Consider the following 18,933-nt stretch of genomic DNA (forward strand, 5'->3'; position numbering starts at 1 on the left):
AGGTAGACTTGGTATACTGTGGGACTTTTGCTGAGTGGCCTCAGACCCAGCACTGGCATCGAGATTGAACCTGTATCAATCTGGTGAATACCATTCTCCTCTACCTGATAACTCACTGAGAACCTTCCTCACGCAACTCTGTACCTTAGTACCTCCAGAGGCTTCTTCAGCGACTGAGCCTAACAGGCAGCTAGTAGGTGGAGGCAGGTGGAGGAGGATCTTGGGGAGCCTTGGGACTTTTGCTGACCTGCCCCCAGACTCGCTGCTGGTGGAAACCAGCCTTGGTGCACAGCTTGGTCCTTCCAGCGCATGCCCAGGCCCAGCAGAGTCAGCCACAAACTGGATAGCTTTGTAGCTCCAAACAGGTTGCCCAGGGCCAGTCATAGGCAGCGTCTCACATTGACCTGCACCAGAGTCCCTCCGAAGAGGCCTCAGTGGCCAGTGTCAGACAACATCAGAGCAAGGTCCAGTTATCTTCACAATGACCACATCCAAATGGAGATCTTGGCAGGCACTAAACCCTGCTGAGGTAAATTTCCCCTTCATGTGGTCAGCACCTGCATATCAGCTCCTACCATGTGGTCGGGGTTAATCCTTACAGCCAGCCAGCCTGAGGGTCGACCTCATACCCAAGTGGGCCAATAGCAATCAAGACTCAGTTACAACAGGAGGGCCCACATAACCCACACAAGGGATATTCCTGGAGTACCCAGCTCAGGTGATCAAGAAGACTGTGACACTGGGCCTCACAGGACACCTACTACATAAGGCAACCCTCCCAAGACTGGGAGTCATAGCAGTTCTACCTAATACATAGAAACAAACACAAAGAAGCAGACAATCCAATTTTAAAAATGGGCAAAGGAGCTGAATAGACACTTCTCCAAAGAGGACATACAGATGGCCAATAGACATCTAAAAAGATGCTAAACGTTACTAATCAGAGAGATGCAAATTAAAACTGCAATGAAATCTCACCTCACACCTGTCAGAATGGCTACTATCAATAAATCAACAAACAACAAGTATTGGCGAGGATGTGGAGAAAAGGGAACCCTCACGCATTGTTGGTTGGAATGCAGATTGGTGCAGCCCTTGTGGAAAATAGTATGGAGGTACCTCAGAAAATTAAAAATGGATCTGCCTTATGACATAGCAGTTTCACTTCTTAGAATATATCTGAAGAAACCCAAAACCCTAATTCGAAAGAATATATATACCCCTATGTTTATTACAGCGTTATTTACAATAGTCAAGATTTGGGAGCAGCCCAAATGCCCACCAGTGGTGCATTTCCACAGTGGAATAGTAGTAGACCATAAAAAAACGAAGGAAATTTTACCTTTTGCTACAGCATGGATGGACCTGGAGAGTATTATGCTAAGTGACATAGGCCAGTCAGACAAATAGCATGTGATTTCACTTATATATGGAATCTGATGAACAAAATGAACTAATAAACAAGGTAGAAACAGTCATAGATACAGAAAACAGACTGACAGGTGTCATGAAGAAGGGCTGTGGGCTGGGTGAAAAAGTTAAGAGTGTATGCAAAAAAAATTATAGACAACAGCATGGTGATTACAAGAGGGTAAGGGAGGTAGGGGAGGTAAAAGGGTAAAAGGGATAAATGGTGATGGAAAGAGACTTGATTTTGGATGGTGAACACAATACAATATACAGATGATGCATTATAGAATTGTACACTTGAAACCTATGTAATTTTATTAACCAGTGTCACCCCAATAAATTCAATAAAAATTTAAAAAAGAAAAGAATGTGGAGAAATTGCAACTCTTATGCACTGTTGATGGGAATGCAAAAATGGTGTAGCCTCTTTGGAAAGAAGTATGGATATTCCTCAAAAAACTAAAAGTAGAACTATTGTATGATCCAGCAATTCCCTCCTGGGTATTTACCCAAAAGAATTGAAGTCAGAATTTCAAAGCAATATTAACACTTTTATGCTCATTGCAGTATTATTTACAATATCCAAGATGTGGAAACTACCTAAATGTCAATTGAAAGATGGTTTAAGAGATTGTGGTATGTACATACAAGGGAATACTATATCCAGCCTATAAAAAGGAAAATAATCTAAAATAGTCAAATTCATAGAATCAAAGAGTGGGATGCTGGTTTCCAGGGGCTGGAAGGAGAGGGGAAGGGGTGTTACTGATCAACAGGCACGATGTTTCAGTTAAGCAAGTCGATTGAGCTCTGCAGGTCTGCTGTATAGCATTGTACTTACAGTTAACAATAATGTATTACATTAGTAATGTTAACTTAATGTTAATGTATAGGAAAGATTTGTTAAGAGAGTAGAACTCATTTTAAGTATGCTTACCACAATAAGATACAATTTTTAAAAAAGTAAGTGAAAGGAAATAGGGTAAGAAAGAAATCAATATAATAGAAAACAAAATACTTTAGGGAGAATCAACAGAATCAAAAGTTGGGTCTTAGTCTTTTTAATACAATTACAAACCCTTGAAAAACTTCAAAAAAGAAGAGAAAGGGGCACAGATCATAAATAAAAAATGGGATATTACTTTTGATCCTACACCTACGGGCAGTAAAAATATAAGAAAATATGAATGAATTCTTGAACCAGTTTTGACCGCAGTAAATTTTGAAATAATCTGAATTTTTCTTTTTCCAAAATAGGCACAACAGCAGAAAACCTTCAGTATTGCCTTGCAGAAGCAAAATAATGTAAAATTTGGGAAGAATATGTATATAAATGATAGAATTCCGGAAGAAAGGAATGAAATTGTATTGAAACATACATTTGAGGAAGAGGATGAGAGTGAAGAAGAGGTGACAGGAGTTAGTTTATCTTCCCCCCCTCCCCCCTCCCCCCTCCCCTCCCCCCTCCCCTCCCCCCCTCCCCTCCCCTTCCCTCCTTCTTTGTATTAATTTTTTTCTTTTAAGTTGTAATGTATGACTGTGTGATTCTTATTCTTACCATATGCAAGTTTAGTTTACGTATATTAGTGATGAGATAAACATATAATTAATGAACTACTGAAGAAATGCCAAAACAGCATTTATATTGTGTGCTTTTTATAGGTGATAAATGTTATAACATGAAGCTCATGAACCTCCTTGTCTATCTTTAACTTTACATTATTCAACAGTGGACTAGTAGTTTGCCCTCTAACTTTTTAAAAATTATTTTTCAGGTCTTAACTGTTCAAGACCTTGTTGATTTTTCCCCAGTTTACCGATGTTTGCATATTTATTCTGTTTTGGTAAGTATCTTTGTGTGTGTGTGTGTGTGTGTGTGTATGTGTGTGTGTGTGTGTGTGTGTTTCATTACTCTGCTGATTTTATTTTAGGGTGATGAGGAAACATTTGAAAATTATTATCGAAAACAAAGAAAGAAACAAGCAAGACTGGTATTGCAACCCCAGTCAAATATGGTAAGTATATTAAAATTTCGAATTGGTTATGTTATCATTTTTTATCCCCTTACCTGCTTTAATTTCTTCAGAGCTTGCATCACTATTCATTCAACTATAAATATTTATTGAACACCTACTATTTCCAGTGATTGGTTTAGGTGCAGATGGTACAGCAGTGAACAAAACAGATAAGTCCCTTCTCTCATGAATTTATATTCTATTGGGGAAGATAGACAGTAAACAAATAAAATAGGCAGTGAATAAATAAAAAGATAAACAAGTAACTATATGACGTGTAGGGAGTGATTATTAGTTTCTGATAATATGGTGGACTCTGTACCTGGATTAATTTTTTTAAAAATGTTTTTTTCAGTTGATTTTTTTAGAGGGAAGGGAGGGGAGAGAGAGAAACATCAATTTGGTGTTCCACTTATTTATGAATTCATTGGTTGATTCTTGTATGTGCCCTGACTGGAGATCAAACCTGCAACCTTGGCATATCAGGATGACACTGTAACCAACTGAGCTATCCTACCAGGGCTATACCTTGATTAATTGTGCAACTGGAAAAAAACAATTAAAATGCTGGACAAAACATTTTTGTAAAGTTTTATTTTTTAAATGCCCTAAGGATCTGGTAATAAAGTATAGTCAGGACAAAAATTTAGTGAATATGGAACTCTTCTATATGTTGGTTTTGGTGATAGTTACATGACCAGATGTGTTTGTAAAAACTCCTAGTGCATGAAAAAGAGTGAGTTTTATTGTATGTAGTTTATACTTCAGTAGATCTGACTATAAAATGAATAAAACAGGAAAACCTAGATGAAGGCAGAAATTGAGATAAATTTAATGAAGCACTGAATGTGGCTTTTATCATAGGGGCATGTACTGAAATGGGAAAGCATGAGTTTTGAGGACATGGAGGTACAGAGGGCCAAGCTCAGAGCCACCCAAAGTAGGTGATAAGAAATTGTCTTCCTTGTAAAGAAAGCTGAGGCTCCAAAGAATTATAGCCCCGTTATTAGAATGACCTAGAGATAAGAACTATCTAACAAAACCACTCTGTTCCTTCTGCCAAATACTCTAAGGAAATTGCCTACCTCAAATCTTGATAATGAGCTAAAAAGTAATAATAATTCTTCCCCAACCCAAAAAAAGTCCAGATGTTTGAAAATTTTGATCAGATTTATGAAATATGCAAAATATAACATTTGAACTTAATTGAAATAATGAACTATTTCATGTAATGTTTTTATGAATGAAATAAATGATCAACTATTTTCCTTTGTACCTTTTCTTAAAATTATATAAACAATATGCAATGTAGACCATTTGTAAAGAGTTTGACATTTATTGCAAACCAGATGAAAAGCCATTGGAAGGTTTTAGCAGAAGATATATGATTTCATTACTGTTTGAAAGTATCATTCTGGCAGCTATCTGGAGAATAGACTCTAAGGAGCAAACCAGAAAGTTGGGGAGACTAGGTGGGAGAATGATGCAATATCCCAAGTGAGAGATGATGGCGGCTCGAATTAACTGCTGAAGGGGGGGGTGTCCTGAAGTCATATTTACTTTTTAATTTGTTTATTGTCTGTCTTACTTTGAATGCAAGTTTCATGAGGGTAAGGACTTTTTGTTACTTACCAGAGTATCCCCTGGTGCCTTAAAAATATATGGAGCATATAGTAGGCTCTCAATAAATATTTGTTAATAAATGTAGTGACTTGGAATTTACTTTTTTGTTCTGGTATGTATTGGTTTAAATTGATTTTTATTTTTCATTTAAAGCATGAAACAGTTGATGGCTATAGAAGATATTTCACTCAAATTGTAGGGTATGTATCTAATACAGAAATAAATACTATTTTTATATTATGTTAAATGTCAGAACTAATAATTTTGTAGTTTGGTTTTTAATTTTTTAATACATGTTATATTGGTAATTACTCTCTTTAGGTTCTTTGTGGTCGAAGATCATATTTTACATGTGACCCAAGGATTAGTAACCAGGGCATACACTGATGAACTTTGGAACATGGCCCTCTCAAAGATAATTGCTGTCCTTAGAGCTCATTCAGTAAGTCAGACAATTTATGTTACTAAAATTTTAATTTAGTTGCTGTAAGAACTTCTGAGATGGATAATGTCAGAAGAAAACTGTATTTCCGTCATTTTGCATATTTTTGATAATTGCTCAGATTTGGAAGTATTAATGTCAGGCTTTTGTTTGGTAATACTGGGCTGTGATTTTGCAACTGACTGGGGCTTCCCAAGACACATTTAGTCCAGTATTATAGAAAATGAAGAATTAAACTCGTCTCATTAGTCTCAACTGACCTCTTCATTAGATCACTGAAAAACACCATGAATAAAGGGTTTTTAATTATCATTTCAAATTCTTTGCTTCCAAAATAAACTCCACCATTAAAACTCAATAGAACTTGTTCTTTGAGGTTCATAATTTGTTTGCAGTAATACAATTACAAATTTCTTTAAAATATGCAATGTTAAAATTTGAACTCATTTGAATAATGTAATGAGATATATTTTTTTATGAATGAAAGTAAAATGATCAAGTATATTTGTAATATGCTTCTTGTGGAAATAATATGTTCGTGTTATAAAGACTCCTGAAATTAATGATTGCTCAGTGTAGACTTTTTCTTAAGACAATTTTAGTAGTTTACCTTCAGTAAAATCTCTTCATACTTAAAATTTTATAATCTTATTTATAATTTTATTATTGAGAATAGAGATTGAAAATATTTTAAAGGAGGGTTATTAGCTTATGTGATATTTAGATTATAATACACTACTTTTTATTTATCAGTAATGTAGATTCTTGATACACTATTTGTCCAGTGAACTAATTTTCCTAACATATTAATAAAGAACAATACATTTTATCATGGTTTATATTCACACCAGCTCTGAATATGTAAAATTATTGTATGCTTCCTATTAATTCCATGACATCCAATACAAAGTCATAACACATCAAATGCAACCTATCACACTCAAAATTTTATTAAATACTGTTAAGAGGACAGAGTGAATTTCAGTATTCCTTTGAAATTATTTTCTGTTGGTAAATTACTAAGGAAATACTTAAATTGTCATTCTTATGTTGGAAAAAAATGAATGTTTGTGTCTCTTATAAGAGAATAAATAAATAATTGAAAACTAAAAATATGTGGCATATATATATATACATATATATATATATATGTGTCCCTTTTTTTTTTTAGTTTAAAATAACTAGTACAAATAAATGCATCATTGCTTTAACCAAAATTTAGTGTGTGCAAATTTCAGGAAAAACTTTTTATATAATACAGATATTTAGATATATCATTTTATGATCTTTCCCTAAGAATTTTTACTAAATAGAGGAAGCCAACTGGGGATGTAACTAATAACCAAGATTTAAAATTTATTATAAGTGTAGCATATTAAAGGAAAAAAACTTCAGGTTTTATTTCTTAGCTTTTAACCTAATGACTCTGGTTTTTATTTATTTGTTTTCATTCCCACACCTACCCTTCCCAACCCTTCCCATCCACCTCCCTACCACCAGTCATATTGCACTGATCCTGATCTTGTTCTGGAGCTGAAGAATCTCATTGTAATATTCGCAGATACTTTGCAGGTGGGTGATATTCTAACATTCAATTAATGGCTCTTTTAAGCATTTAAAGATATACAAAATAATAGCATTTAATAAATATATTAAATGCTCATTTAATATATTGTGGATTAATGGTAGTAAATTAGTAATAACCAAATATTTACTTATATAATAGTATTCCCCCATTACCCAGGACTTTTCATACCATTTCCTTCCTAAGCTTATGGAATATTACCATCTTTTAAAATATTTATCATTCAGTTAGAATATATAAGGTATTTTTGTAGTTAAAAAAGTACATGGTGCAGCCCTGGCCAGTGTCGCTCAGTTGGTTGGGTGTTTTCCAGTGTAGTTAAAGGTTGCTGATTCGATTACCAATCAGGACACGTGCCTGGATTGCAGCCTCGATCCCTGTTAGGGGCTCTGCAGGAGGCAGCCCATTGATATTTCGCCCTGACATTGATGTTTCTCTCTCTCCCTCTCCCTTCTCTCTCTAAAAAGCAATTAAAAAGTCTTTAAAGCCCTAGCCAGTTTGGCTCAGTGGTTAGAGCATCGGCCCATGGACTGAAGGGTGGAGGATTCCCTTCGAGTCGAGGGCATGTACCTCGGTTGCCGGCTTGATCCCTCGCTCCTGTCAGGGCACATGCGGGAGGCCACCAATCACTGTCTCTCTCACATTGATGTTTCTCTCTGTCTCTCCTCCTCCCTTCCGCTAGCTCTAAAAAATCAATGGAAAAAATATCCTCAGGTGAGGATTAACAAAACAAACAAAAATCTTTAAAAAGTAAAAATAAAAATAAAAACCTAGCAACTTTATTTGTAAAAAAATATATGGTGCAGTGGAAAGAACTCTGTACTAGAAATGCAAGCTGGGTTTTGAAGGATGAGTTCAGCAAGTAGATATGAAGGAAGGAGCATTAATGGCAGAGAAAATAGCATGTGTAAACTATAGAGAGAGATATGATACGGTAAGCATGAGACCGGTTGAGTAGCTTGGTGGTGTTAGAAACTAATATATGGGTATGAGCGAAGAAGGGCAAATAGTGGTTTTGAAACTGATAAGGTAGTTTAACCCAGATCTTGTGAGACTTTAGCATGCCTTCTGTAGCTTTTAACCAGGGGAATGGCATAATCAGATTTGTACTTTTAAATTGATAATTTTGAGAGTCTGGGCAATAGATTGAGTTGAAAGAGACACATGGTTGGAATTTCAGTTTAGGAAAGTCTTACAATGGCCTAGGCAAGAGATGTTAAAGAACTGACATAAAGCAGTGGCACTGGGGATATTCTGGAAGAAAGAAAGTAAATGATGGAGAAGAATGATAGACTTGAAAGAGATTTGTAAAGGAGGTAAAATCAAAAGAATCTGGTGACTGAGTAGATGTTTCTGTGAGGGGGCATTTAGATGATTTTCAAGTTGTTTTCCTGATAAACTGGATTGGTAATAGAACCATTAACAGACATAGGAAATAAGGAAAACACTTGGTTTAGTTGGAAAGAGAGGCGATAAGTTAACTTTAATGTGCTTTCTGACAGACTGACTGGAGAGGGTGTTAGAATTAAATAATTAGAATTTCCAGAGGTATAGCTAGAGGTATAGATTTAGAATAATAAAGTAGTGTTTGAAGTCAATAGACTTGAGATTGCCCTAGAACAGGGGTAGGGAACCTTTTTTCTGCCCAGGGCCATTTGGATATTTATAACATTATTCGTGAGCCATACAGAATTATTGTTGCGGTGAAAAGAGCTCCTAAATTTATTGTATTTCGAATCCCCCTCCTGCGGTTGCCTTGGCAGGGCCAGACCAAATGATTTCGAGGGCATAAGGCCCGAGGCCGGAGGTTCCCCACCCCTGCCCTAGAGAGTTAGAAGAAAAGATTGAAGGATGGAGATAAGAGAAAAAAGGAAACTGGTAGGATTATTTATAGATAAGAGAACAAGGAGAGAGAGTGGTATTATAGAATTCAAGGAAGAAGAGTTTCAAGAAAGAGGTAAGGCACAGTGAGAGATCTTTGAATATTATATTTAGGAAATACTCTGTCATTGGTGAGCAGTTTCAATAAAGGAATAGGAATGGGAGTTAGATTGTTGTAGGGGTTGGCTATGAAGGAAGTAACAGAGAGGCAGCTGGCAGGGCACAGAAAATTGAGGGAGGGCTTTTTTTTCTTTTGTTGTTCTTGGTTTAAAGATGGGAGGTAAGTTAGCATATTTATTTAGCCAAGAGAAAGGAGCTAGTGGAAGTTAAAGACACAGTAGAATGAATAGATAATCTGTGGAGTGGTTCTAGTGTAGGGGTGGGGAACCTTTTTTCTGCCAAGGGCCATTTGGATATTTATAATATCATTCACAGGCCATACAAAATTATTGTTGCTATGAAAAAAGCTCCTAGATTTATTGAATTTCCAATCCCGCCTGCGGTTGCCTTGGCAGGGCCAGACCAAATGATTTCTTGGTCCTTATACGGCCCTCGGGCCGGATGTTCCCACCCCTGTATCTAACAGGATGAGATAGGATCAGAAACTAAGATGAAGAGGTAAACGACAGCTCTGCAAGGAGAGTGAAAATGTCTGGTCCTGATATGGGTAAGATTTCAATGAATTTGGAGTTGGAAAGAAATTAAGTTATGGAGCATGTGTGTTGATGAAAAGATGTAAATTCTCCCTGTACAACCAAATCACTCAAATGGAAGGTGCAAAAGGAAGCCAGCATGTTTTAGACAGAATATATTCCCTTTTCCTCTTATGTCATATTTAGGGACCACTTCTCAAGACACAGTTATGTAGATGATTACTCCTGAACTTTTTCACCAGTTCTAACTCACGATACTTTTTAAGGCTAACAAAGAAATCTGAGTGAAGAGAAAGAAAAGAAATGGAAAAATTATTCCAACTTCATGAAACTCTTTCTAGATTCTTTCTTATCTAATGCAGTCTAGTAGAAAGTCAAAAGGATATCTTTTTTTCATACTGTTGAAATGGCATATGATGTGATATAGTTGGTGGCCTCTTTCAAACAATTCCCCAGTATTTCCAATAGTTTTAAAATGAATATTTTTATTTATTTGATTTGTTTACCTGTTGTTTTATGTGTGTGTTTTAGGGTTATGGTTTTCCAGTGAACCGACTTTTTGACCTTTTATTTGAAATAAGAGATCAATACAATGAAACACTGCTTAAGAAATGGGCTGCAGTTTTCAGGTTAGTCTGAGCCATGGTGCCTTAATGTGGTGAAAAAGTTTGTCAAATGCTAAAGTAATTGATTTTGTATTTAGCAATAAAAAATGCTTATAATAATTTTTTATTGTGGTATAGTATGCATAACATAAAATTTGCCATTTTAACCTTTTTAAAATGTACAGTTTAATGGCATAAAGTACATTTACATTGTAACCATCACCACTGTCCTTCTCCAGAATTTTTTCATCTTCCCAAACTGAAACTCTATACCAATTAGACAATAACTCCCCATTCCCTTCTTCTAGCTCCTGGCAGGCACCATTCTACTCTGTCTCTATGAATTCAACTACTCTCGGTACTTCATATAAGTGGGATCATACATATTTAAATACATATTTGTATTTTTTGTGTCTGTATTATTTCACTTGGAATAATGTCTTTAAGGCTTATTTATGTTGTAGCATGTGTCAGGAATTTCATTTTTTTAACAACTGAAAAATATTCTATTGTATGTATATACCACATTTTATTTATCATTCATCCATCTATGGATATGAGTTGTTTCCACCTTTTGATTATTTTGAATAATGATACTATGAACACTAGTGTACAAATATCTGTTTAATTCCCTGTTTTCAATTCTTTTGGCTATATACCCAGAGTAGAATTGCTGGATTATATGTAAATATATGTTTAATATTTTGAGGAATTGCTACAGTTTTCCACAGCGGCTTTACCACTTATACTTAATTTTTAAATGTACTGCTTTTAGTTTTAATCTCTGTAGTTTGTTTTTTCAGTAAATGATTAGGTAAAAGGCTATAGGTATTCAAAGGTATTTAGTATGAGATTTATAGCTTTTAAATTTTGTTTGTGAAAAGTGCTAATTTTACAAACAACATAATTAGATTAAGATTCTTAAAGCATCTATTTAGGAAAATTACTTTTGCTTTAACCACTTGCCTGTAGGACATAGACAAAGTATTTTAATATCTATGTAATTTTCTATTGCCATGAAAAGAGAAATCTCCCTCCTTTTTAAATTTTAAAAACTTTCCTTCCTTTCTTCTTTCCTTCCTTCGTTCTGGAGGAGGGAGTCAATCTTGAGATCCAAAGAAGAAGCTAATGAACAAAACAATCTGATGAACTAAATAGATCCAGAGACATTGATGCAGGCAACAGATGATCTTATTTCAGAGGAAAGAGGGAAGAAGGGTGGAGGGTGGGAAGAGATTAACCAAAAAAGTTATAGGCATATATCCATAACCCATGGACACAGTCTATAATGGGGTGAAGGCCTGGGGAGGGGGTGGGAGCGAGGTGGAGGGAGTCAATTGGGGGGAAAAATGGGACACCTGTAATACTTTCAACAATAAAGATAAATTAAAAAAAAATTCTTGAGATTCAGTTCATCCTTAATATGATAGAAGTAATGTGGGAATAATATTTGATGAAATTAAAATAGGAAATCTGTTACATAATTTAACACTAGCTTGGCATTAGTCCCATCAGTTTTCAAAACTGTGGAGGGCTGACCTTCTCAATACTGTGATAGAAGTCTTTCTTTTTAAAATACCTAAGTGATTCACAAGGTGATTGCACTTCTATTAAAACCAACTAAATAAATCCTTATTTAAGCTTTTTGTATTAACATTTCTTAGGAGCGATATTGGCAGGATAATTGACAGTCTTGATGAGTCATGTCTAAGTATCAACAATTTTATACTGGGGATCAAGCCCGAAACCTGGGTATCAGGACCTCCTGGTTGACGCTCAACCAGCAAGTCACACTGGCCAGGCTATATATAAAAACTTTAGTTATAAAGCTGGCCTTATTAACTTACCCTCTTCAGAAGAGCGTTTACATTTTCACAATTGTTGATAGATTTCTATTGAGTCAGCTATTCTCTCTTCTCCATCTTAAGACTTTTAGTAGTGAGATTGCTCCCTAAAATGGGGGAAACTGAGGTGTTTTCTCTCTGGGAAGCTAATGGGTTCATTTAGATAGAGAAAGGATTAACATTATCATTCATTGTAATTGATGGGGAGAACAAATAATAGCATGCGAATTATAGTACATAATTCCCAAATACATTTGACTTTTTTCAGCATCCTTCTAGGTCATGATTTTTGTTTAGATTTTTAAGAAGTTACAGAATTTACTTTTCTTATCCATCACCTGTTTCTTCAAAGATTTTACAAGTAGTGAATTGATAACCTAACAAATGGGGGAAAAGTAAAAGTTATCAGTACTGAATAATTAAAACTTGGTGCCCCATGCACCAAGAGATTGCAGGTTCGATTCCCAGTCAGGGCACATGCCTGGGTTGGGGGCTTGGTCCCCAGGAGGGGACTTACAGGAGGCAGCCAATTGATGTTTCTCTCTTTCTAAAAATCGATAAAAACATTAAAAAAATAAAATAAAACTAAAACTTGGCTACTTCCATGATAGAATTTATAATCTGACTACTGTCATAGTTTGTGTGTGATTCTCTCCAACTATATTGTAAGTACCAGTGTTTTATTTATATTTTTGACTGCCTAGCCCCAAGTCTAGTGCTTTGTAATGTAGGAACTCAGTAAATGATAGAATTTGTTTCAGTAAATCACTTTTTAGACTACATTAACATTTTCAGAATATGAATATACCATTCATTAAATCATCTCTCCTTGCATATTAACTGGTTCTTGCCATTTGTGTAAACTGAGTAGTTTGTGGTCTTCTAGTAGTTTCTTTCCCTATAACTTGCCTTTTAACTCTTTACTATAAACACTATTTAGAAGGAAATGATAATTCTTCAGTGTATCTAAACATCTTCTGTGTTCATAATTATCCTTTTCCCAGTTCATCTTCCACATTCCTCTGCGTTAGCCCTATTGATGGTATTCCATTGCCTGCAGTGTAAATTCTGGATGCCTCAGATTGTCCACCTCCCCAACCTCATTTTACACCATATCCCTGGTATGCAATACACTCCAGTAAAACTTTACTACCTGTGGTTTTACAGCCCCACACACACTCATACTTTTTTACCCCTTACATGCTTTTGCATGTTATGTTTCATCTTTCTGAAATGCTGCTCTTCCATAATCTCATTAGAAGTGTTTCTTTTCATCTTTAAAGACCATACAGAGCCCATAGTTCTCTGTAAAACTTTCATTAGATGTCCCCCACCTACTCTGATAGTGTTAATCACGTCTTCCTTCGCCCTTTTTATGAACCTTGCACCTCTTTTATTGTCTCTATAACACATCATTATAAATGTTATACATTAGTTTGTATATCTATTTCTCCTATTAAGTTTGAGAACAGAAATCTTGCTTTTATCTTCATGAGGTAGGGAGTTTTCATCTCAGTTAGCCCACAGCCTAGCATATAAGCAGTGCTTAATAAGTATTAATCATCCTAAATTATTGATTAAAAGGAAGTTGATGATTGGATAGCAGGTATAGTAGGACAGGCTGGGTTATGCTGTAGTATAGAAGTAACTCAGATCTCAGTGGATGAACACAGACATTTTATTTCTCACACACAGAGAAGTCCATAGTGGGTCTAATAGTCCTAATCTAAGCTGTTTGCATTTGCGACTCTACTTTCTCAACATGTAGTCTCCCCTGTCACCATGGGAAGGAGGGTCACACAGTTCATAAACACTTTAGATTTGAAGCAACACATACCGCTTCCATTTATAGTCCAATGACCAAACCTGGTCTTATGGCTCTGCCTATTTTCGAGGAGGCTGTGTAGGAGAGAACATGGTTTTTTGGTGAGGAGTATGTGCTCCTGCCTTACTAACTACAAAAGGTCCTTTGCTAATGACATTATGAGATACCAAACAATAGAAGATATTTTTTCATCTTTAGGGAGCTTCTGATCTAGTTGGGAAGAAAGAAAAGACAAGACATACAATTTGAGAATTGTTCTTAGCTAGAAATGCAGCTGGAACACTCCACTTCATGGCTTTGTTTCTAGTTATAGATAATAGATAACGAGTTCATTTAGAGTATATCATTTTCGGAATTGAGCTTAGATTAGAAAACTAAAATTTAAATACTGAGAGGCTGAGAAACAAGTGGAAGGAAGAGATTGCATGTGAATTTTGAGGGACAGCACTTGTTGGTGTGGAATTTTAGAATTTTGGATGATTATGCAGTGTTTTCCTACTTGGACCTTTAACTGACAAATTAAAAATTCTTTGGTAATAATAGGGATTTTTTTTTTTAAAAAAACAAAACAAAACATTGTCCTTCTGCGCTCTAATGATATATTTTCAATATTAAAATTTCAATTCCCTCTTTTTTCTTAACAGGGACATTTTTGAAGAAGATAATTATAGCCCCATCCCTGTTGTTAATGAAGAAGAATATAGAATAGTCATCAGTAGGTTTCCCTTTCAAGATCCAGACCTTGAAAAGGTACAAGCTAGTTCTTAATTCAAGAATTTTCTTTAAAATAAACTCATGGTATTTACTGCTACACAATATTAACCTGACACTGTAAGTAAGAATGTCTTCTTTTGAGGCAATTTTTTTGTTGTGTTATTTAAGAAAACTAAGTATGTTTTGTTAGAAGATTATGTTACTATTATTACTATTTTGATGAAGTTAAGAAGAGACTTACCTGGGGATACTAGGAACAATTGTCCCAAATGTTAGGTGGATTCTCTGGGCAGGTGTTGCTAACATTGGGTTGATTACAAATTCGATATACTAAATGTTGAGTAAATTATAGGAATAGGTCTGTTCTAGGAAACGAGAGGAGAATTTCTTTGAAATGTCTATCACTGTGAAAGTTCTTCTTTTGTGGCTTTTTTTCTAGAAATGTACTTCTACAGAAAAGTTTATCTTGGTTTTGTAAGAGTGAAGGCAGTAGCCACCTGTAGATTTTTTCCTGAAGTAGGAATATGTATTTTTGGAGTCAAGATGTCTGAATAATAGACAGGATACAGAAAGGAAATACACCAGCATATAGACTGTTATGGGACTACATATGATTACACATATGTACCTATCCAGTAACTCTGGGTAGAATCAGAGCTCATAGGAAAAGGGTATCATATTTCCTATTATTGTCACCTTTTTTATTCTCTTCTTGTTTTTTTCTCCTTACTATTCTTTATTATTTTTCCAGCCCTTTATAATTTAAAAATGTTTTCTACATTTTTATCCCTTTACAATGAACAAAAGTGAATTCTGAGTGAAATGTGTGAATGGTGACTGTAAATTTTTGTTATATTTTCATATGTATAAACTAAGCATATTATGTTTAATAGTCACTAAATATAGGACCAAGCAATTAAGTGCATAGCTTTTAGATTATAGCTAACATTGCCATTACATAAACCTAATAGCTGGATTCTAATACACACAAAAGACCAGAATAATTCTAAAATTTGAAGCCCCAATCAAAGTTGTCCCTGTCAGGAAATATTACCAGACTATTTTCCATCTCCTGGCTTGGTTTTGTTTTGGTTACTGGTGATAAAATTTGTTCAGGCTGTAGTATCTCTGTAAAGAGCATTGGATTGGTCTGGGTTCATACGCCAGCTTGCTCTGTGGCTTATTATGGGCAAGTGACAACCTATTTGGGCATTTGTGGCTTATCTGTCAAGTGAGGAGGTTGAACTAAATAATCTCTAATGTTCCTTCTAATTACACTAAAGTATTCTAAATTGGTTTATAGTTAAAAGGAAGTTTGACTTAGCTTGTAGGGTGCTTCCGAAATATATAGTAGGATTAAATTAGTTAGGAGTTGTATTTATTGGTTCATATATTACTTATCATTAAAAAGAACTACTGTTTAGATAAAGGCCACATGGGAAATTTAAATTTGACAGCTTAAAAAGAAATCCCATAAATTATTTAGTAATAGTCTCTTGGTTGTGTGTATATATTTAATTCTTTTCCTAATTTAAGTTTTTTTTTTAAATTAAAACTATTAGGAAAGATGTAAAACTATCTCTCAAATGACTTGAGTTATTTTCCATGTAAATGATGAGTGAGAAAAGAATAAGACTGAAGCATATATGCAAAAATCGGCCCTTTTGCCGATAGCTATGATAATTTGATAAGAACCCTTTGGCTAAAATAAGAACATATTCATATTCTGTCCTTAATGTTATTAAAATAAATTCTTAAAGCTGAAATATCTTCCAAATAGATCTCTCTGGCTAATGTGTGCAGAATGGATTGGAGAAGACCTTAGACTGGTAGCAGGGTGGTCAGCTAGGGTATTGTTGCCATTATCTTGTTAAGACAGATTGGTGACTTGAGTGAGAGTTATGGCCATGAATTTAAGAGATGTTTAGGACGTAGGAACAATAGGAGTTGGTGATTATTTGCATATGAGAAATGACAAAGATAAAAGGGTCAAGTATGATAGCCAAGTTTCTGCCTTGGATGGTAGCATTCACTAAGATAGGAAAACAGATTTAGGAGGGGACGACAATTACACTGTTGGATCCGTTGAGTATGTCTCGAATACTGTCAAACACCAGTATGAAGCCACAAGTGTTACAGTTTAAGTGTTACAGCCAAACGGAGGTGTCCAAGTGGTAGTTAGATATATGGATTTGGACTTCAGGAGAAAGATGTGGCCTGAATTTATAGATTTGGGAGATATTGGCACTTGCATGGTGATTGAAGTCATGAGAGAAGATGAGATCATCTAAGGACAGTATGTATGGTAAGAAGAAGAGAAGATATAGGATAGACCCTAAGGCCTATATAGCAATAATTAAGAGATGGCTAGAAGAAGAGATACAGAGAAGGTAGAGAAATAAGAGGAAATGGATACCAAGGAAGGAGAGATTATTTAAGAAGAAGGAGGGAGCCAACTATGTCAGATACTTTAGATAAATCAGGTAACATGAGAGTTGGAAAAGTCCATTGGATTTAACATTTACAAGGTCATTAGCGATCATGGTGAGGGTACTTTCACTGATATAACTAGGTTGCAGTGAATGCAGAGACAGAAATATGGGTTAGACTTCATGAAGTATAGATAAGGGACTTTTGTTAAAAATTTTGGAGAGAGTTTACCTTTTGGAAACCAAGAATTTGCTAATGGATGTTGACTGATAAAGCAGTTTAGCCAAGAAGCACATTGTAAGCCATTAGCTGCATACCAGCGTTTGATGGTATACTGGTCAGAAGGCTGCTGTAAGGTATTCTAGGAGTTATGGAATGAAATGAATACCCCCTTGAATTGGCATCAAGCCTTCACTGAGAGCGAGTGGAGTCTTAGAATTGTTTTGTTTTGTTTTTTAAACATATTGATTTCAGAGAGAGGAAAGGAGGGGGAGAGAGAGAGATAGAAACATCAAAGATGAGAGAATCATTGATCGGCTGCCCAACCCGCAACCCGGGCATGTGCTCTGACTGGGAATCAAACCCCGATCTCCTGGATCCTAGGTCGATGCTCAACCGCTGAGCCACTCCCGGCTGGGCTTAGAATTGTTTGATGACTCTGAGCCAGGAAGCTGGCCCATAACTTTCATGACCAACTTCACTCTTGTATTATGGATGCAGACGAGCAGGCAGGTGACAGCTAGGCATCTTCTGCAGGATATTTATCAGAACATAGGTATTGATATATGCTTTCTGTACTTGTTAGAAGTCTGACAATATGATTTAAGAAACAAGTAAATTGCTACATTATTTCAGAAATATTTTGTTTTTCTTTAAAATCTCAAAAATAATGTAAAAATGTAACTGTAGACATTGAAATGCAGGTATTTACTATTATTTCAAATGTGTGGTCAATTTAATTTTTACATTTTTAGGTTATTAGAATGTCTTTTTCTAAAAGTTTGAAAACAGCATTAACTTTTTCTTTCTACAGCAATCTTTCCCAAAGAAATTCCCCATGTCTCAGTCAGTACCTCATATTTACATTCAAGTTAAAGAATTTATTTATGCCAGCCTTAAATTTTCGGAATCACTGCACCGGAGGTAAGTGTACTAATAAGAAATTTATCCTTATCAAAGCTATTTCTATGAAACATTAATGCTTGATTTCTAGGCCGTGACTCTTTAATGGATTATTATTTCAATGGAAAGGCTGCCATCTTTTAGTGACATATGGGTTAAGTTGCGATAAATCTGATATATCAGTGAAAGTGTCTGACATAAAAGGAATGAACATATGATATATTTCTAATTGTGAATACTCTCTGGAGGATTACATGGTGATGCTGGCTTTTATAATATAATGTCTCCCTCTCTGAAATCCATTCTCTTGAATTTGTATACTGAATAGCAGGAAATACCTTCAGTGTTAAATGCTTTTGAATTTTAAGTCATAAAAAGTCATGAAGACAGTTCAGATATAAGAGTTATTTTTCCAGGCTGAAACAGTGAGATCAATGACAGTTTTTTATATTATATTTTATTGTATCTGTCTGTTATTGTAATGATTATTTTGGATTTAAACAACATATAAATAAGTGGAAAAAGAAATGTGTATTCTGCCAGGGTAAAAGGGTATCTGATTTTAGGTCTTACACTGCTTTTTCCTGTGAATAGGGATTCTTTAAAGGATTTCTTAATTTTTGTTCTTGAATAATATGAGTTGGAGAGGGAAGGAGAAGAAAGGAAGACAGATGTCACATGTATAGCATCTGCTGTGCTGTGATTAAAAGCCAGTGATTAAAAGCCAGTGATTCTCAAAGTGGGTTCCCCAGACCAACAGCATTGGTGTCACATGGGAAATTGT

At 35.2% G+C, this 18,933-nt stretch overlaps 1 protein-coding gene across 2 annotated transcripts in view; it reads left to right on the forward strand.

Moving 5' to 3' along the window:
* Nucleotides 1-18,933, forward strand: part of EXOC6 (exocyst complex component 6) — a 120,403-nt gene that overhangs the window by 43,730 nt on the left and 57,740 nt on the right. For both annotated transcript variants that reach the window (XM_081157625.1, XM_081157624.1), the window contains exons 7-15: nt 2,668-2,820; nt 3,186-3,254; nt 3,342-3,425; nt 5,202-5,248; nt 5,370-5,490; nt 6,991-7,062; nt 10,141-10,238; nt 14,528-14,633; nt 18,061-18,170. In XM_081157625.1, coding sequence (XP_081013751.1) covers nt 2,668-2,820; nt 3,186-3,254; nt 3,342-3,425; nt 5,202-5,248; nt 5,370-5,490; nt 6,991-7,062; nt 10,141-10,238; nt 14,528-14,633; nt 18,061-18,170 — 860 coding nt within the window. The remainder of the gene's footprint in view (nt 1-2,667; nt 2,821-3,185; nt 3,255-3,341; nt 3,426-5,201; nt 5,249-5,369; nt 5,491-6,990; nt 7,063-10,140; nt 10,239-14,527; nt 14,634-18,060; nt 18,171-18,933) is intronic.

This window comes from Miniopterus schreibersii, assembly GCF_964146895.1.
Source record: "Miniopterus schreibersii genome assembly, chromosome: 14".
In the NCBI taxonomy this organism is placed as follows: Eukaryota; Metazoa; Chordata; class Mammalia; order Chiroptera; family Miniopteridae; genus Miniopterus; species Miniopterus schreibersii.